The sequence below is a fragment of the Chiloscyllium punctatum genome, chromosome 5 (assembly GCF_047496795.1).
Source record: "Chiloscyllium punctatum isolate Juve2018m chromosome 5, sChiPun1.3, whole genome shotgun sequence".
NCBI classification, from domain to species: domain Eukaryota; kingdom Metazoa; phylum Chordata; class Chondrichthyes; order Orectolobiformes; family Hemiscylliidae; genus Chiloscyllium; species Chiloscyllium punctatum.
Window position 1 is genome coordinate 61,532,024 of NC_092743.1, and position 21,173 is coordinate 61,553,196.

Consider the following 21,173-nt stretch of genomic DNA (forward strand, 5'->3'; position numbering starts at 1 on the left):
ACCCACTAATCTCATTTACTCACTTACTTAATCGCCTCACTCACTTATCTCAACCACCTCACCCACCTCACTAACCTGATCTCAACCAACTCACGAACCTGACTTCAACACCCTCACCCATCTCACTAACCTGGTCTCAACCATTTCACCCACCTCAGTAATCTTACCTCAATAATCTCAATAACCTGACCCGCTCACTTACTGACATGCATCATTTTTCAATGGTGATTAGAAGTCACCAGAAAATGGAGATATTTTCAGCTGTTATTTTCCAAATTGAAGCAATAATTTAAATGGAGAAAAATGGCAGAAGGCTGCAATACTAAGGGACTTGAGGGGGTACTTGTGCTTGAAACACAGAAAGCTAGCACACAGGTATAGCAGGTAATCAGCAAAGCTGATGGAATAATGGCTCTTATTTCGAGGGGGATTGGCGTATAAGAGTAGGGAGGTCCACTGCAACTTTACAAGGTGAGACCAAATCTGGAGCACTGTGAGCAGTTTTCATCCTAATGTTTAAGGAAAGATATCATTTCATTGGAGGCAGTTCAGAGAACATTCACTAAGATGTTTCCTGGTATAACAAAGGTCAAACTGGAGTTTAGAAGAATGAGAGGTGATCTCACTGAAACATGGGATTCTTAAGGGATTTGACAGGATAAATGCTGTGAGGCTGTTTCCACTCATGGGAGAGTCTAAGACCAGAGGGCACAATCTCAGAATAACTTTAAGACTGAGTTAAGGAGGAATTTCTTCTCTTTGCCAAAGAAAGCTGTGGGGGCAGAGTCTTTGTGTATATTTGGGCTAAGATAGATAGGTAGATTCTTGGTCAGTTGGGGAATCAAGGGTTACAGAGAAGGGGCACGAAAGTGGATCTGAGGAATGTCGGTTCAGTCTTGATCCTATTGAATGATGGAACAGGCTCAAGGGGGCAAAAATTTTATTCCTGTACCTATTTCTTATGGTCTAGTAGTTGTAGAAGCCTTCAGCACAGAGACTGGCCATTCTGTCTATCAAGTGTGAGAAGTGAATAAGTGTGAAAGTAATAGGGTGGTTGTTATGGGGGTCTTTAACTTTCCTGATATTGACTGGGAAAGCTATAGCTCGAGTTCGTTAGATGGGTTGGTGTTTGTCCAATGTGTGCAGGAGGGTTTCCTGACACAATATGTAGACAGGCCAACAAGAGGTGAGGCCATACTGGATTTGGTTCTGGGTAACGAACCAGGACAGGTGTTAGAATTGGAGGTAGGTGAGCACTTTGGGGACAGTGACCACAATTCGATGACTTTTACTCTAGTGATGGAGAGGGATAAGTGTGCACTGCAGGGCAAGAGTTATAGCTGGGGGCAGGGAAATTATGATGCGGTGAGGCACGACTTAGGATGCGTGGCTTGGAAAAGTAGGCTTCAAGGGAAGGGCGCAATTGATATGTGGAGCTTGTTCAAGGAGCAACTATTGAGTGTCCTTGATAAATATGTACCTGTTAGGCAGGGAGGAAAGGGTCGTGTGAGGGAGCCGTAGTTTAATAAGGAATTGGAATCCCTTGTTAAAGGGAAGAGGGCGGCCTATGTAAAGATGAGGTGTGAAGGTTCAATTGGGGTGATTGAGAGTTATAAGGTAGCCAGGAAGGATCTGAAGACAGAGCTAAGAGCAGCAAGGAGGGGACATGAAAAGTCCTTAGTTGGTAGGATTAGGGAAAACCCAAAGGCTTTCTATAGGTATGTCAGGAATAAAAGAATGACTAGGGTAGGAATAGGTCCAGTCAAGGATAGTAGTGGGAAGTTGTGTGTGGAGGCTGAAGAGATTGGGGAGACACTGAATGAATACTTTTCGTCAGTATTCACTCAGGAACAGGACATTGTTGCCGATGTGAATACTGAGTCACAATTAATTAGAATGGACGGCTTTGAGGTATATAGGGAAGAGGTGTTGGAAATTCTGGAAAGGGTGAAAATAGATATGTCCCCTGGGCCTGATGGCATTTATCCTAGGATTCTCTGGGAAGCAAGGGAGGAGATTGCAGAGCCATTGGCCTTGATTTTTATGTCCTCGTTGTCTATAGGAATAGTGCCAGAAGACTGGAGGATAGCAAATGTGGTTCCCTTGTTCAAGAAGGGGAGTAGAGATAACCCTAGTAACTATAGGCTGGTGAGCCTCACTTCTGTTGTGGGCAAAGTCTTAGAGAGAATTGTAAGGGATAGGATTTATGAACATCTGGATAGGAATAATGTGATCAAGGATAGTCAGCATGGTTTTGTGAAGGGCAGATCGTGCCTCACAAACCTTATTGAATTCTTTGAGAAGGTGACTAAGGAGGTGGACAAGGGTAAAGCGGTAAATGTGGTGTATATGGATTTTAGTAAGGCGTTTGATAAGGTTCCCCATGGTAGGCTACTGCAAGAAATACAGAGGTATGGCATTGAGGGTGAGTTGGAGGTTTGGATTAGGAATTGGCTGGCTGGAAGAAGATAGAGGGTAGTAGTTGATGGTAAAGGTTCATCTTGGAGTGCAGTTACTAGCGGTGTTCCGCAAGGATCTGTTTTGGGACCATTGCTGTTTGTCATTTTTATAAATGACCTGGAGGAGGGGCTAGAAGGTCGGGTGAACAAGTTTGCGGATGATACGAAAGTCAGTGGAGTTGTTGACATTGAGGAAGAATGTGTCAGGTTACAGCGGGATATAGATAAGCTGCAGAGCTGGGCAGAAAGGTGGCAAATGGAGTTCAATGTGGGTAAGTGTGAGGTGATTCACTTTGGTATGAGTAACAAAAAGATGGGGTACTGGGGTAATGGTCGGATACTTGGTAGTGTGGATGAGCAGAGGGATCTTGGTGTCCATGTACACAGATCTCTGAAAGTTGCCACCCAGGTAAATAGTGCGGTGAAGAAGGCATGTGGCGTACTGGCTTTTATTGGTAGAGGAATTGAGTTCGGGAGTCCTGAGGTCATGTTGCAGTTGTATAAGACTCTGATGTGGCCGCATCTGGAGTATTGTGTGCAGTTTTGGTCGCCATACTATAGGAAGGATATGGAGGCACTGGAACGGGTGCAGAAGAGATTTACCAGGATGTTGCCTGGTATGGTAGGAAGATCGTATGAGGAAAGGCTGAGGCACTTGGGACTGTTTTCATTGGAGAAAAGAAGGTTTAGGGGTGACTTGATAGAGGTGTACAAGATGATTAGGGGTTTAGATAGGGTTGACCATGAGAACCTTTTTCCACGTATGGAGTCATCTATTGCGAGGGGGCATAGCTTTAAATTAAGGGGTGGTAGGTATAGGACAGATGTTAGGGGTAGATTCTTTACTCAGCGAGTCGTGAGTTCATGGAATGCCCTGCCAGTAGCAGTGGTGGACTCTCCCTCTTTATGGGCATTTAAACGGGCCTTGGATAGGCATATGGAGGATAGTGGGCTAGTGTAGGTTAGGGGGGCTTGGATCGGTGCAACATCGAAGGCCAAAGGGCCTGTATTGCGCTGTATTTTTCTATGTTCTATGTTCTATGTTCTAAGTCTTTAAATGAGCTACCTAGTCTAACCCTATTCACCAGGTCTATAATTTATTAAGTGAAACTAGTCAATGTTTTTTTGAAAACAAAGGCTCCTTTCAAAATAATTTCTTGCAGAAAATTTCCCATCTGAATACATGGTATATAAAGACCTATTTCTTTCAACAAAAAAACAAAAAATGGTGGAAATACACTGCACATCAGCCATCACCTATGGAGAGAGCAACAGAGTTATTATTTCAGGTTAATGACTTTTCGTCAGAACTGGCGAACATCCCTTCAGTAAACTGGCAATAGGTTAGTTCTGTCATAATAGTAAGGTCCTGGGGAGTGTTGCTGAACAAAGAGACCTTGGAGTGCAGATTCATAGCTCCTTAAAAGTAGAGTCGCAGGTAGATAGAATAGTGAAGAAGGCATTTGGTATGCTTTCCTTTATTGGTCTGAGTATTGAGTACAGGAGTTGGGAGGTCATGTTGCGGCTGTACAGGACATTGGTTAGGCTACTTTTGGAATATTGTATGCAGTTCTGGTCTCTTTCCTAACAGAAGGATGTTGTGAAACTTGAAAGGGTTCAGAAAAGATTTACAAAGATGTTGCTAGGGTTGGAGGATTTCAGCTGTTGGGAAAGGTTGAATAGGCTAGGGCTGTTTTCCCTGGAGCGTTGGAGGCTGAGAGGTAATCTTATAGAGGTTTATAAAATCATGAGGGTTATGGATAGGAAAAATAGACAATCTTTTCCCTGGGGTGGGGAGTCTAGAACTAGAGGGCATAGGTTTAGGGTGAGAGGGGAAAGATATGAAAGGGACCTAAGGGGCAACTTTTGCACGCAGCAGGTGGTGCGTGCGTGGAATGGGCTGCCAGAGGAAGTGGTGGAGGCTAGTACAATTGCAACATCTAAAAGGCATCTAGATTGATATAGGAATAGGAAGGATTTGGACGGATATGGGCCAGGTGCTGGCAGGTGGGACTAGATTGGGTAGGCTATCTGGTCGGCATGGACGAGCTGGACATCTGTACATCTCTATGACTCTAAGTCCTACCTATTAGCCAGAAGATATAAGCATAGAACCAAAACAATTTGCACAAAACTTTCATTTCAAATAAGCGATGAAGTGGACAGCCTCTTTGGTACTGAGGTACAGACATGGAGATTGGACAGGTCTTGGGTAGTGATCAGAAGTTTAATGATGGGAGAGATGAGAGATATTAGGGACAGGAGATTCCATAAAGGATATCCAATGGCAGGGCAGGTTGGGTGCAGCATCAAACTGGACACTTTAATCAATGGGTTTCTTGAGGCCCTGGTAGCTTGGCTGGTCAGGGTTACATTTAAAGTCATGATTCATTCTGAGGCATGCAACAAGATTATCATTCTTTGACAACCATTTCATCTCTTTTGGCTGGATTAGTTGCCTGCCTACTGTTTTGCCTCTGTAGAAGCTTCAACTTAGCAGGTTGGAGCCAGATTTCATGTTTCCTTTCAATTTTGAATACCATCCTACCCAAACCATGCGTTTCTGGGAGTTAAGCTTCATCAATAATAAATCTGATGGCAGACTGCTCTATTTGACCAATACAGGTGGGAGCCAGAACTCTGCTATCGACAGAAATCACAAACATAAAGAAGCACTAACATTGTGGAACCCACAGTCTTTCTATAGAAGAGATATACTCATCATTAGGTAAACTATAAAGAAAAAGATATACACCATGGATGAAATAATGAATAATTCTGCTTATTATTTATTTCTAAATCAATACATTATAATCTCACTGTTAGTGAACTTCTAAAGTTTGTCATTATTACCTGTTGTCCATGATAAAAAACAGCTAAAACAAACATTGCCATTAACAGCAAGGAGGACTCCTTTGAGCTTAGCAAGTCTCTGCTATAAAAGAACAAATAGGAGCACTCATTAATATTATAATCAACACACCAAGGAAATCTTTGTGTTACAGCTACTGATTCTGTGGCCATGGTTACACTTGTACAGTTTGTCTAAACAAAAAAATGTATCATTCAGAATACAACAAAAGAAGGCACAAAAGCAAACTTTGAAGAATTAGGTTTGAGATTCTATCCCATCACTATAGATAACTCCATGGGAGGCTGACAGGAAAGTGGTGAAGATCTATTTGTTTGCCATGTAAATGCCAAGACCTCTGCCTGCCCCTTCCAAGGCAAATGTCTTCAAAGAGGGTGGAAGTGGCGCACTACTGTGAGGTCATGCCCCACTGGATGAGTTAAGGCCTGCCATATTTGAGCAAGTCATGAAGGTGTCCCATTTGTGCAGGGGGATCATAACTATCAGTTTAGTGACACAGGAATTTCATTCAGCCCTCAACTCTTTAAATCTTGTTATAATTTCCAAGTTGTCAATCCATGACCACATCAAAAGTCTTAAGAGATCATTTTGGACTCTGCAACAGTACCTGCTCAAAACTTAATCACCGGGCCAGAAATGTTTTTAGATTTGTGTGCACATTCGACCTATTTATATCTGAGGTCCTACAGTTGAAGGGTTAAGCAGTCGCCTCTGGGACGGGCTGACAGACATTGTACTTGCCTTTTTACAAGCTCACCTGACAGTTCCCTCAGGCGAGCCTTCAACATCTGTCACACCTCCTCCAATTTGCAATTGTCAAACACTCATTTTTAAGTGTGAAATGGAAAGTCTTCCATTGTAAATCAACCCCTCGGTCTTTTGTTGCTGTTAGAGCTATACTTGTAATCAACAATTATTCCTTAGAAACATACAGAATTAGAAAATAGATTGTGTCCTCTGATGATATATTAAAATATATATTGTTGGGTCCCTAAAAGCTCTGATTATATAACAACAGAACTTGTTCTCAGTAGAAAGCTTTCACTTGATAAGATCAATTCTAAACATTTTACAAAAATCAGTCTTTTCTTGATTCCTTTGATGACTCAGTGAGGAACGAGACCATGAACTGTGGTATTGAAGCATTCAGACCTTGAGGCTCTGATTTGATCTGTGTTCTGTGCTGAGCTACCTCACCTCAGCCAAAGTCAGAATACTACAGGTGACATTGTAAAAAAAAGGTTTGTTCGATTTTAAGTTATTTTCACGATACACTCTGTTTTTGTAATTTTGTGCCCTTCTTCATTCACCCAGCTCGATACCAGTGCATCTCAGATTTGGTCAGCCCATTCACAGGTTGCTGTCAGAATCCTTGCAAGTGGATGCTCAGAGTACAGAGACTATTTATATAATGTTAACCTCTCGATGATCTCCTTTATTCTGACAGAATATGCTTTAGACACTGCTTGGGCTTTAGCTATGCATTGAGGCAGAGAGGAGTTGTTTTTGAACCACATCAATTTCTGCTCCTGACAGTCTTGCTAAGAGGTAATTACTTTATGTTGCCATAAGTCTAAGTGATGAAATTAGTACTGAATGAAGTAGAACATTAAAAACTTACGTTCCATTGTGACGACTGTTGTCGTATCTGATAAAGATCGAGTTGGAGATCGTTTCAGTCAGCAGTGAGTAAACTGCAATCATTACCAGCAGCACGCCAAGTTTCAAAATGGAATTCAGACGTAGAAACACTGCACATGTCACCATCGCTAGCACCCCAGTAAACACAAAATACTGAACAGATAACACACAAGGGTTAGGTTAGAGTTTCAACTGCAAAGTGAGCAGATATTCAGGTTGTCTGTGAACTTATTACTGAAGTTTTACTGTCTTAGTTTCTTTGGAATTACTCTCTTCATTTTTACTTCTCTCTTATAGCTCTCCCAATGCAATAGGGCTCTCGGTTTAAAAACATTAACATCCCTCTTTGCCCTTTGTCATGCCCATACCTCTGACTTTAATGAGTTGTATAATGCCTCAATGCAATTTGTGCTCACTGCTGCAGTTTAGTATCCAAACAACCATTTCTGCATTTATTCCCTGTACCATGTACTACTGGGATGGTGAAGCAGCTCCACGATAGATCATGGGCATACTTATTTTCCATGATTCAGAAAATTAGTATATCAAATCTCTACATTAGAGTCATGCAATGCAAATTGAAACAAATCAAAAGGTTGCATTCTGTTTAATTTCAGTTAAACAATTCAATAGCAATTTCAAAACACGCATGTAAAATCATACTTGAAATCTCACATAATGAAAATAAAATCTGAGTCTGACAGGTTTGGCACACCTGAAACTAGATAACTTTAATTTATCAGATGCACTAAGTTTTCCTTACGAAATCTGAAGGTCCTTTGTCTCAAAAAAAAACCTGAAACACGAGTAAGAGGGGCAAAGGAATCAAATTACACTAAAAGTAAAGGTTTACATTTCTAGAATGAAAGTAAGTACTTGTATTATACAAGATCAAAACAGAAATGACTAGGAATAGCAGCAGACCAAGCAGCATCTGTTGAGAGAAACACAGTTAACGCTTCAGGTGAATGACCATTCAATATTTTCTTTGTATTTACACAAAACCTTTCAAAACCACAGAACATTAAAATATTATGCTTTTGAAGAAGTGCTCTCATGATTGTAGTGCAATCATGTGATGTAAGATGTGTGCTTTAAATACAAATTTTAATACAATTTTCATTTGAGTTTGGATTTTAGAATTTGATCCAGTGGCATATGGGGTTTACTATGTGTTGGAAGAGATTTCATGATTAACGTGTTTCATTGGATTATTCAACAAATAGAATTTAAATAAAGAAAACCTGAAATGTCCCAACTGGAATTAGCTAAGGTGCAGTTAGAAATGAAAACACTTGAATTGGAAGAGAGAGATAAGCAGTGATTAAAGAACACAGTATTAAGAAAACTAAACACTAAAAATGAGGAAAAACAAAGGAAGATGGAAATTGTTGAAAATAAAATATGGATAATAATGGAAATCAAGCAGAAAGAAATGGGGAGAGAAATGGAAAGGGAAATAGAAGTAAAAGGATACGAATTTTGATCAGACAAGAAAAATAGAGAACACAAGTTGTTCATGAAACATCTTAGAGGAGTATACTAAGAAGGCTCAGGACAGTCATGAAGACAATTTTTTGGATATTGACAAGGAGAGCTAAACCCCTGGAGGCTCTGATTATTAGGTGCTGATTATTTTATCTCAAAAGGAGAAATATTCCTTTGTGCTTTGAATAAAGAGGCATGAGAACATAAGAACTAGGAACAGTAGTAGGCCTTTCAGCTCCTCAGGCCTTTCCTGCCGTTCTACTAGATTATCGTTGATCTTCCAGGGCCTCAACTCCTCTTTAGTGCCAACTCAGCAGAGTTCTGCATGCTCTGATATTTCAAAAATCTACCTATATTCCCTTTAAATACTTTCCATGATCTCCCCTTTGCATCTCCTTGAGATAGAGTATTCCAGACATTCACTATGTTCTGGAAGTAGACATTCCTTTGAACGTCAAATGACTTTCAAATGAATGTCCCCATATTCTGTAACTTTGTCACCTAGTTCAAGACTTTTCCAATACTGGAAATATCTTCTCAAAACTACCCTGTCAAGTCCCTTCAGAATCCTAAATGTTTCAATAAGAATACCCCTCATTGTTCCAAACTCTCATGAATAAAGGCCTAAGCTATTTAGCTGTTCTTGATAAGTCAACCCCTTCATCCAAGGAATCAGCCTAGTGAATTCCTTTTGAATTGCCTCCTATGCCAGTTTATTCTTCATTAAACACAGGACCAAAACTGTACATAGTACATCAGATGTAGCCTTACCAACATTCTGTACAGTTATAATAAGACTTCCCTTTCTTAAACCCCAACCCACTAACAACAAAGGCCAAAATTCCATTTGCCTTCTTAATTACTTGGTGCATCTACATGCTTCTTTTTTGTGTTTAATGCTCAAGAATCAATAATGATCAATATTCAGAGTATTCAAGAAGATTTGTAGCTCAGGTTGTGGGTAAGGTTGCTGAATAGCTCAATGAGCTGGTAACTTTGTTCACAGATGTTGTGTCACCATTCTAGGTAATATCATCAGTACACCTCTGGTGAAGCGTTGGTGTTCTGTCCCACTTGCTATCTGTGTCTGGGTCTGCTGGGTTGGTGGCGTCATTTCCAGTTTTGTTGCTGGTTCTGTTTCTTAGTGGTTGGTATATAGGGTCCAGCTCTACATGGAGCTCCAGGTTGAGTGCCAGCCTTCCAGGAATTCCCGTGCATGTCTCTGTTTGGTTTGTTCTAGGATGGATACATTGTCCCAGTCGAATTGGTGTCCTTCATTGTCCGTGTGTATGGATACAAGTGATAGCTGATCATGTCTCTTAGTGGCTGGTTGGTGTTCGTTGGTGGCTAATTTCCTTCCTGTTTGCCCTATGTAATGTTTTTGATAGTCTTTACATGGTATTTTGTATATAACATTGGTTCTGTTGATTGTGGGTATGGGACCCTTTGAACTCGTTAGTAGCTGTTGTAGTTGGTTTGTGGGCTACCATGATACCCAGGGGTGGGAGAAGTCTGGTGGTCATTTCTGATATGACCTTAATATGACCTTATGTCCGGACATGTTGTGTCTTCCTATTGTGATCTGTTGTGTAAGTATCAGCGCACTACTCTTTTTGGGTTTCTGCCATTACCTACATTACAGACCACAACACTGGACACACTGGCCACACTGCCATACATTAAGAACGTAGCACAAATGACCATCAGACTACTCCAAACCCTAGGTATCAAGGTAGCCCATAAATCAATTACCAAACTACAACAACTAGTTCCCAGAAATGTTAGGAAATTAAGAGTCTCATGAGAAGGAGGAATTGGTTAAAAAAAATGCTGCTAGGAAAATTAACAGAATTAAAGCCTGATAAATTCCCATGATGCAGAGTACTCAAAGAAGTGGCCTTGGATATACTGGATGTATTGATGGTCACTTTCCAAAATTCTACAGACCCTGGAGCAGTTCCGACAGATTAGAGAGTGACAAATCTAAACCCAATATTTGAAATGGGAAAGGGGAAGAAAATTGCAGAATCACAAAAGCAGTTATCCAAAATCAGTAATAATGTAAGTATTAGAGCCTATCATAAAAGATTGATGACCGAACCACTTGGCAAGAATTAACATGATCAGACATAGACAGCATAGGTTTATGAAAGGGTTTAACAAAGTTTCTGGAGGTTTTTGAGGATGTAGCCAGTAAATCGATAAATAAGGGAGAAGTAGGGGACATGGTGTATTTGGATTTCAAGAACGCTTTAAATAAAGTCCTCCTATAAAAGGCTATGGTACAGAAGTATAGTACACAGGATTCGGTGCAATGTACTGGCATAGATTGAGAACTGGTTGACAGACTAGAAGCATATAGAGTGGGAATAAATGGGTCTTTTTTCAGATCGTAGGCAGTGGCTAGTGCTGTATCACAGAGATCAGTGCTTGGTCCCCAGTTATTATTCCTGAAGAAGGACTTATGCCCAAAACATCGATTCTCCTGCTCCTCAGATGCTGCCTGGCCTGCTGTGTTTTGCCAGCACCACATTTTTCAACCCCAGTTATTCATAACTTGGATCTGAAAACCAAATATAGTATTTCAAAGTTTCCTGACGACACAAAACTAGGTAGAAAAGTTATGCACTTTGTTGTGAAAAACAGAAATACAAAGTATTATTAAATGGTGACATAATGGGAGTATGGATGTATGAAGGGATCTTGGTGTCTTCTACATTAGTCAATGGAAGTAAACATACAGGTGGAGCAAGAAATTAGGAAGGCAAATTGTATCCTGTCTTTGTTAGAAGAGGATTTGTGTTCAAAAATAGGATGCCTTACTGTAGGGGCTTGTAAGACCATATCTGGAGTACTGTGTGTATCCTCTAACGAAGAAAGGATATTCTTGTCGTAGAAGTAGTGAAGGTTCACTAGGTGATACTGGGGATGGAAGTTCTGTTGTATGAGGTGAAATTGGTTTGACAGGGTCTGTATTCACTAGAATTAAAAGGAATGAGAGGAGATCTGACTGAAATATATCAAATTCTAACAGAGTCTATAATCAGGTATCACAATCTCAGGATATGGAGTTGGCCATTTAGGACTGAGATAAGGAAAACATTTCTTTACTCACAAGGTGGTCAACCTGTGGAATTCTCCATCACAGAAATCAGTGGAGGCTGGGCCATTGGGTTTATTCAAGAAAGCATTGATAAAGTTTCAGATATTAAAGGCATTGAGGGGTACGGAGAGAATGCAGGAATATGGCATTGACACAGATGGTCATACTGAATGTGGGATTAGTCTGGAGGGGTAAGTGACTATGTTCTATGTTTCTAAGGAGCTGAAATTGGCTTGTCGCAAAGATGTTACTACAGTTGTTATGGGGGATTTTAACATGCAGGTAGACTGGGAGAATCAGGATGGTATCGGGCCTCAAGAAAGAGACTTTGTGGAGTGCCTCAGAGATGGATTTTTAGTGCAGCTGGTGCTGGAGCCGACCAGGGATAAGGCGATTCTGGATCTGGTATTGTGTAACGAACCAGAATTGGTCAGTGACCTCGAAGTGAAGGAGCCGTTGGGAAGTAGTGACCATAATACAATAAGCTTCAATCTGCAATTTGAGAGGGAGTGGGTACAATCTGAAGTGACAATATTTCAGTTGAATAAAGGGAAATATGGAGCTATGAGGGAGCAACTGGCCAAAGTTCAATGGTATAATACCTTAACAGGGAAGACCGTGGAGGAACAATGGCAGATATTTCTGTGTATAATGCAGAAGATGCAGGATCAGTTCATTCCTAAAAGGAAGAAAGATCCCAGGAGGAGACATGGGCGGCCGTGGCTGACAAGGGAAGTAAAGAAGCATATAAGGTTAAAAGAGAAAAAGTATAACTTAGCGAAGATAAGCAGGAAAACGGAGGACTGGGAAGCTTTTAAAGAACAACAGAGGATTAGTAAGAAGGAAATACGCAGAGAAAAAATGAGGTACGAAGGTAAACTGGCCAAGAATATAAAGGAGGATAGTAAAAGCTTTGTTAGGTATGTCCAAGGCAAAAAAATGGTTAGGACAAAAATTGGGCCCTTGAAGACAGAAGCAGGGGAATATATTACTGGGAACGAAGAAATGGCAGAGGAATTAAATGAGTACTTCAGATCTGTGTTCACTGGGGAAGACACAAGCAATCTCCCTGAGGTAACAGTGGCTGAAGGACCTGAACTTAAGGGAATTTCTATTTGCCAGGATTTGGTGTTGGAGAGACTGTTAGGTCTGAAGGTTGATAAGTCTCCGGGACCTGATGGCCTGCATCCCAGGGTACTGAAGGAGGTGGCTCGGGAAATCGTGGATGCGCTGGTGATTATTTTCCAGAGTTCAATAGAATCGGGGTTGATTCCTGAGGATTGGAGGGCGGCTAATGTTGTGCCACTTTTTAAGAAGGGTGGGCGGGAGAAAGCAGGAAATTATAGACCAGTTAGTCTGACCTCAGTGGTGGGAAAGATGCTGGAGTCTATTATAAAGGATGAAATTACGGCACATCTGGATAATAGTAACAGGATAGGACAGAGTCAGCATGGATTTATGAAGGGGAAATCATGCTTGACTAATCTTCTTGAATTTTTTGAGGATGTAACTCGGAAGATGGACGAGGGAGATCCAGTGGATGTAGTGTACCTGGACTTTCAGAAAGCTTTTGATAAAGTCCCACACAAGAGGTTAGTGAGTAAAATTAGGGCGCACGGGATTGGGGGCAAAGTACTAGATTGGATAGAGAATTGGTTGGCTAATAGGAAACAAAGGGTAGTGATTAACGGCTCCATTTCGAAATGGCAGGCAGTGACCAGTGGGGTACCGCAGGGATCCGTGCTGGGACCGCAGCTTTTTACAATATATGTAAATGATATAGAAGATGGTATCAGCAATAACATTAGCAAATTTGCTGATGACACAAAGCTAGGTGGTAGGGTAAAATGTGATGAGGATGTTAGGGGATTACAGGGTGACCTGGACAAGTTAGGTGAGTGGGCAGATGCATGGCAGATGCAGTTTAATGTGGATAAATGTCTGGTTATCCACTTTGGTGGCAAGAACAGGAAGGCAGATTACTACCTCAATGGTATCAAATTAGGTAAAGGGGCTGTTCAGAGAGATCTGGGTGTTCTTGTCCACCAGTCAATGAAGGCAAGCATGCAGGTACAGCAGGTCGTGAAGAAGGCTAATAGCATGCTGGCCTTCATAACAAGAGGGATTGAGTATAGAAGCAAAGAGGTGCTTCTGCAGCTGTACAGGGCCCTGGTGAGACCACACCTGGAGTACTGTGTACAGTTCTGGTCTCCAAATTTGAGGAAAGACATTCTGGCTATTGAGGGAGTGCAGCGTAGGTTCACGAGGTCAATTCCTGGAATGGCAGGATTGCCTTACACGGAAAGACTGAAGCGACTGGGCTTGTATACCCTTGAGTTTAGAAGACTGAGAGGGGATCTGATTGAAACGTATAGGCTTATGAAAGGATTGGACACTCTGGCAGGAGGGAACATATTTCCGTTGATGGGGGAGTGCCGAACCAGAGGACACAACTTAAAAATACGGGGTAGACCATTTAGGACAGAGATGAGGAGAAACTACTTCACCCAGAGAGTGGTGGCTGTGTGGAATGCTCTGCCCCAGAGGGCAGTGGAGGCCCAGTCTCTGGATTCTTTTAAGAAAGAATTGGATAGAGCTCTTAAAGATAGTGGAGTCAAGGGGTACGGAGATAAGGCTGGAACAGGATACTAATTAGGAATGATCAGCCATGATCATATTGAATGGCGGTGCAGGCTCGAAGGGCAGAATGGCCTACTCCTGCATCTATTGTCTATTGTCTATTGTCTATTGTCTATTGTCTTTCAAAGCTCTGTTAATGGCATGCTAGCCTGTCAACAAGATCCAAGAGGCAAGATGCTACAACTTGTAAATCTTAGATATACAATACATATGATGAACCTGGCACATCACATAAAGTGCCAGAAAGATGAGGTCTTTACTTCCAAGTGATATATTCCAAAAAGAATGGAGAATATGCAGTATATACCAAAATTGACACAGATATCAGGGCAAATACCACCCCTTTATGCATCTTACATGAGATGGACTCAGGAAACTTGTGCACCGTGTGCAGTTCACACATGATAAGCTGCTTACAATAGATCTGGCATTCAATGAATTGGCATTATCCATTTTAAAAGTCAATATGACTCACTAGGATGGCCAGATGCAACATTTTACATCATTGCAATAGGTGAACCAGCTATTACCAGTCTGCCAGTGAGCAGGGATCTACCTATCATCATAATCCACAAAATATCAAACCCGTCAGTTGCAACACCAAAGATTCCAAACCATAACAACGATCATATACAGTTTCAACACAGTTAAACTCAGCCAGTTCAGCAGGCCTCATCAAACAATGGCATTGCAACAGCTCAACCGATGGCCTGAACACATCCAACATCGCTGAGCTGTGTACCTTCCTTCTGGTCATTTAAAGATGATATAGACTCTCCAAGAATTTAATCTTCAAAGGCAAAAGGTTATAAGTCTTCAAGCGCTACATCAATACATAATTGGTCACATGGACTTGTTAAAAAAAGAAATTGGCCATGAATCCATATAATGTGTGATGATGTTGTTCCTTTAACAAGGTTATGCTGTCCTTTTTTTTCAGAAGTCATAAGAGACACAGACTCTGAAAAGTCTAAATTGAAGGGTTTTAAGGCTAATCTGATTATGACCAACAGACCTTGCCTCAGGAAAAAGGCTTTCAAGTTTAAAAAAAAAACACTAATACAATGAAAGGGGAGTGGCCAGTTCTCCAAGCTCAGCTAATCTCTGGTTTGGTTTAGTTTTTACTAGTCTGGCTATTCACTGAAAGCAGTCAGGCAGTTTTGAAGCTGCCAGACTCAAAGAAGCAGGTCTATGCTGGTATTCTCTCTCTGACTTCTCTCCTGTAAGACCCTGTGTTTGATTTTAACTTTTGTATCCAAGGGTATTTATGGGGATTGTTGTAGGTATTAGGAACAGCACCATTGTGTTGGGAGGACCTGTTGGGTTTTCAGAGGTTAAATTATTTGGTATTTTATTCTCTTTTGTATGTGTTTCATTCAGTAATCTTGTAAATAAATTGTTTTGTTTAAAACCAAGTGGTTTGACCAGCAGCATCTCTCCTGGAAGATCCACTTCTACACCTGCTTAAAACAGTTAGCAAAATTAGAGTCTGGGCTGCTTTCTTGAAATGTTTTAAGGGCGTCTGGCCTGGTCCATAACAATTGGCTAGGCAATAATAAGGACAATGATCAATACATCAAGCCATGTGCACCATGTCAATTTCATCCACTATAACAGCCAAGAGACCCTCTCCTTTCACATGAGATTCCTTCTGAGCCGTGCTGCAGGATTACTGCTGATACTGTCCATATCTAAGGATGCAATGATATTGCTATGTTATACAGAGGGCATATTGGCGAAACAGTCACTCACTAAAGATACCACCAGTGCAGCTGTTGTCGACATATTTCCCTCTATATTCAGTATTTTATATGTACTTTAACAAATTTTGTCTGACAACAATCTGCAGTACGTTCCTGCACTCATACAGGAGGTGCAGAAAATGGATTGTTCTATATGTCTCCTCTTCTCATTAGCGACAGTCAGAAGGTATTGCAGACCACACTGTTCCATAAAATTAATTAAATGTAAAGCGCTTGCTAAGATTTGTAGGGAGCAATGCGATATTTATGTGCTACTCCATTAGGCAACAGTTTACCTTCAATGGCAGCTCTTACATTTGGAAGACAGAGTCACACAGTCCTTTCCTGCCCATAATCTCACCACCAAACCATTTGTACCTGACACTGTGTTGGAAAGGGGGAAGAAAATGAGATAAAGGCAGTATCAAGGAGCATGGAGACAGTTATCCCAACTTAAATGAGGACAAAGCATTTGAGTTCAAGATTTCCATTCCAACAGATGGATTCATGGGTACTGCATTCTTGCAGTATGTCATATGACTTTTTTTTATTATTCAAGGGATGTGGGCTTTGCTGTTGGACCATGCATTTATTGCCCAGCCCAGTTGTCCTTGAGAAGATGGTGATGAGCTAACTTTATGAACCACTGCAGTCCATTTGGTTTAGGTATAATCACAATGCTGTTAAAAGGGAGTTTCAGGATTTTCACTAGTGACACTAAAGGAATGGCAAGACATTCCCACAAACATTTACTCCTTTAACCACTGACGTACAGTGGCAATACTCTACAAGATGCACTGCAGAAATTCACCAAGGCTTTTTGGATAGTACATAAAAACCTTTGACCAGTACCATCTAGGAGGACAACAGATAAATTGGAACACCATCACTTACAATTCTCCTCAATGTCACTTACAATCATGACCTATTCTTGTAGCCACTGTATTTATATAGCTAGCCCAGTTCAGTTTCTTATCAATGGTGATCCCCAGAATGTTGATATTGGAGATCCAAAGACAGTAATGCCAATGAATGTCAAGGGGCAATAGTCTATGATCTCTCTTGTTGGAGATGACTATTTCCTTGCACTTGTGTGACTTGAATGTTGCCTATCATTTATCAGTCCAAACCTAAATATTGTCCTGGTCTTGCTGCATTTGGACTTGGACTGCTTTGGTACATGAAGTCTTGAATGTTGCTGAACATTGTGCAATTGGCTGCAAACATCTCACTTCTGACTTTATGAGGGCGGGGGTTGATGGTCAGTGATGAAGCAGCTGAAGCTGAAGGACAGTACTCCAAGGAACACCTGCAGAGCTGTTTTGCAGCTGATATGACCGACTTACAACAACCACAACCAGGTATGACTTGAACTAGCAGAGATTTTTCCCTGATTCCCCAGTTTTGCTCAGGCTCCTTAATATCACATTGGGTCAAATACTGCATTGATGTCAAGGGCAGTCGCTCTCCCCTTCCCTCTGAAGCTTACCTATATAGTACATGTTTGAACTAAGGCTGTAATGAGGTTAAGAATCAAATGGCCCTGACAGAACCAACCAAACTGAGTGTTAGTGAGCAGGCTATTGGTAAACAAATGCTAATTGATAGCACTGTTGATGACTATCCTCCCTCACTTTACTGATCATTTACAGTAGACGGATGGGATGATAATATTCTGCAATGCATTTGTCTTGCTTTTTGTATACAGGACAAAATTGGTCCTTTTTCCTCATTGTCAGGTAGATACCAGTGTTGTATTGCACTGAGACAGCTTGGCTAAGGGCATGGGAAATTCTGGAGCCAGAATGATGTCAGGGCCATGCTTTTGAAATATCCAGTGCCTTCAGCTATTTCTTGGTATCATGTGGAATGAATCAAATTGACTGAGGATTGGAATCTGTGACCCTGGGAATTTCCGGAGGCGGCTAAGATGGATCTTCGATTTGACACTTCTGGCTGAGGATTGTTGCAAATACTTCAGCCTTTATCTTTTGCACTGATGTGCCTGGAGGATTGGGACATTTATGTAATGATCAATAGTCAAGTCCTGGATAGGAATGGATGATATATCCAAATGCATATCCATCACAGAGGATGACAGCTGGATAGTAAAAACATTATACCAGACAATAACCTCTGATACCATACACACTCACCAGTGAGGACAGATAGCACACTTGCTGCTATGCTGCCAAAATATCATGGTAACTGTGTAGAAGATTAGATCTGGTCAAGTCACCATCCTCCAAAATGTTATACAAATGTTAAAAAAGCTCTGTGCATTTATTGGAAAAGGGTTCCTATACTGTAAAGGGAAAATGAATAATGTTGGAATAAATCAAATCCTGACCAGACAGACCCGCACCTTTAAGACAGTTACATTACATGACATTCTAGTGTATAAGTACCTGCTCAGCTTTCAGTCTCTTTCTCTCACTCTCGATGTAATAAAGCCAGAGTAGGAACATGAGAAGACACACAGCAGCAGAAAAAGACTATTCAACCCTTCAGATCTTCTCCACCACTTCAGATTAGAGCCCATGCTCTGTCTCAACTCTATATCGCCAAACTATTCCCACAGACAGTGATATTGTTAAACTTGAATATCCTGAATGACTGAGCTTCCAAATTCCTTTGGGATCAAGAATTCCAAAGGCTCAACACCCTCTGAGGGCAGACAAGTTCCTCTTCATCTCACTCTTAAATGGCTTGCCTCTTATTCTGAGACTATGTCCACTTTCTAACTCACAGTTGAAAAATGTGGTGCTGGAAAAACACAGCAGGCCAGGCAGCATCCGAGGAGCAGGAGAATCAACGTTTTGGGCATAAGCCCTTCTTCAGGAATGAGGCTGGTGTGCCAAGCGGGCTGAGATAAAAGGTAGGGGGGAGGGAATTTGGGGGAAGGGCGCTGAGAATACGATAGGTGGAAGGAGGTGAAGGTGAGGGTGATAGGCCGGAGAGGGGATGGGGGCGGAGAGGTCGGGAAGAAGATTGCAGGTCAAGAAGGCGGTGCTGAATCTGGGGGTTAGGACTGAGATAAGGTGGGGGGAGGGGAAATGAGGAAGCTGGAGAAATCTACATTCATTCTGTGTGGTTGGAGGGTTCCTAGGCGGAAGATAAGGTGCTCTTCCTCCAGGCGTCGTGTGGCCAGGGTCTGGCGATGGAGGAGGCCAAGGACCTGCATGTCCTTGGTGGAGTGGGAGGGGGAGTTCAGCCACGGGGCAGTTGGGTTGGTTGGTGCGGGTGTCCCAGAGGTGTTCCCTGAAACATTCCGCAACTCACAGCAGGAGATCGAGGAAACTTAGATGTCTGGGTTTCCCCGTTGCAGCTCCTCTGTACATGCAGCCCATGCTCTGAACATCATGCCCAAATTCTTTAGAGTTGTAGGGGATGCAGGATGTGGTCGTGATCTAGTCAAGATATGGAGTGATTTCACTAGCAAGGGAAGAGTTTTAAATTTAAATCGAAGGCCAGTCAGTGCAGGGGTGACAGGTGAACAGAATTCGGTTTCTAACTCACAGCCAAGGGAAACATCCTTCCTAAATTTTCTAAGTTTCTATTAAGTCGCTTTTCATTCTTCTAAACTACAGAGAATATGGGCCTGGTCTTTTCAATATTTTCCCATACGATCGTCCCATCAGCCCAGGATTCACACTGGTGGACTTCCATAGCAATCCCTCTCTGGCAGGTATATATTTCCTCAGGTAAGGAGAACTGCACACATTACTCCACGCATGGTTTCACCAATGTTCCACAGAATGGACTCCTGTACTCAAACTGTCTTGCAATAATCTTTTGCCTTGCCAATGATCCCAAGCCATTGGTAGCCACTTCTCAGATGAACCACGCTATTTTCAACGTGTTTTGATGAGCGCATAGATGAGCTTCTGACCTGATAGTCTCTCTTCCCTAGTCAACAGTGGCTGTTTCCATCTTTGCATAGTTGGGCCCTGTCTCAGCTTACCAGGAGCTTGAACCCTCAACTGTGCCCCTCACTCTGGTATTCTCCTGGAAGTCCTCCCATCCTCCATCCTTCATAAACCTAGGATATAGAGCATCCCAAGGATCCTATCCCACACCAAATTCTGTTCATCTGTCACCCCTGCACTGACTGGCCTTCGATTTAAATTTAAAACTCTTCCCTTGCTAGTCAAGTCACTCCATATCTTGACTAGATCACGACCACATCCTGCATCCCCTACAACTCTAAAGAATTTGGGCATGATGTTCAGAGCATGGGCTGTATGTACAGAGGAGCTGCAACGGGGAAACCCAACATCTAAGTTTCCTGGATCTCCTGCTAAAGTCTTTTAATGAACTGAATCTTACCTGTTTAACAACCAGTCTGACTGACTGGCTGAACCGGTGACATAAAAATGTAGCGATAGAGAGTCAGAGAGATTTCACACATGGATATGGTTGGAGAGCTCATTATGGTCAGGAAAGGTGGGAGGGAGGACTAAGGAGGACTGAGCTGTCAGTGGAGCAGTGAGGTGTTGATCAAGATGTTAGAAAATGAGTGAGACAGTGGCTGGGACTAGCGAGACTGTGGGCCAGGCTGATGTTGATTGGAAGGGTAATCATGGGAAAGGGAATCAGCATCTGTGGAATTCATGATGAGGAAACTTGTTGGATTTGGAGGGAGCTATCTTTTTTTTAAAAATCACTCACAGGCTGTACACATAGCTAGGTGGGCCAGCATTGGCTGCCCATCCCTAATTGCTCTGAAGACATGGCGATGAGCTACCTTCTTGAACCACTGAAGTCTATTTAGTGTGAGTAGACCCACAATTCCATTTGGGAGGGAGTTGCAGGAGGAATGGTGATGTATTTCCAAGTCTGGATGGTGAGTGGCTTTAAGGGGAACTTACAAATGGTGGTGTTTCATTTCATTTCTTGTCCTGGTAGTGGTAATTTGTTTGGAAGATGCTATCTGAAGAGCTTTGATGAATTTCTGCTCTGTAACTTATGAACAGGACTGAGCATTGGTGGTGAAGGGAGTGAATGTCTGTGAATGTGATGCCAATCAAATGACCTGCTTCAGTAGGAGCTGCACATATCCAGGCAATTAAGGAATATTTAATCATACCTCTGTGCCTTGTAGTTAGTAGACAGGCTTTGGGGAGTTAGGAGGCGAATTAACTGCTGCAAGATTCCTAGACTCTGGCCTGGTCTTGTAGCCACTGTAATTATATGGCGAGTCCAGTTCAGATTCTGTTCAATGGTAA

General features: G+C 41.9%; 1 protein-coding gene across 2 annotated transcripts in view; it reads right to left on the bottom strand.

The window, feature by feature from the left end:
- Positions 1-21,173, bottom strand: part of adcy8 (adenylate cyclase 8 (brain)) — a 117,238-nt gene that overhangs the window by 26,033 nt on the left and 70,032 nt on the right. For both annotated transcript variants that reach the window (XM_072570427.1, XM_072570426.1), the window contains 2 exons: positions 6,953-7,125; positions 5,313-5,394 (listed from right to left, as the gene is read on the bottom strand). In XM_072570427.1, the coding sequence (XP_072426528.1) occupies positions 5,313-5,394; positions 6,953-7,125 (255 nt within the window). The remainder of the gene's footprint in view (positions 1-5,312; positions 5,395-6,952; positions 7,126-21,173) is intronic.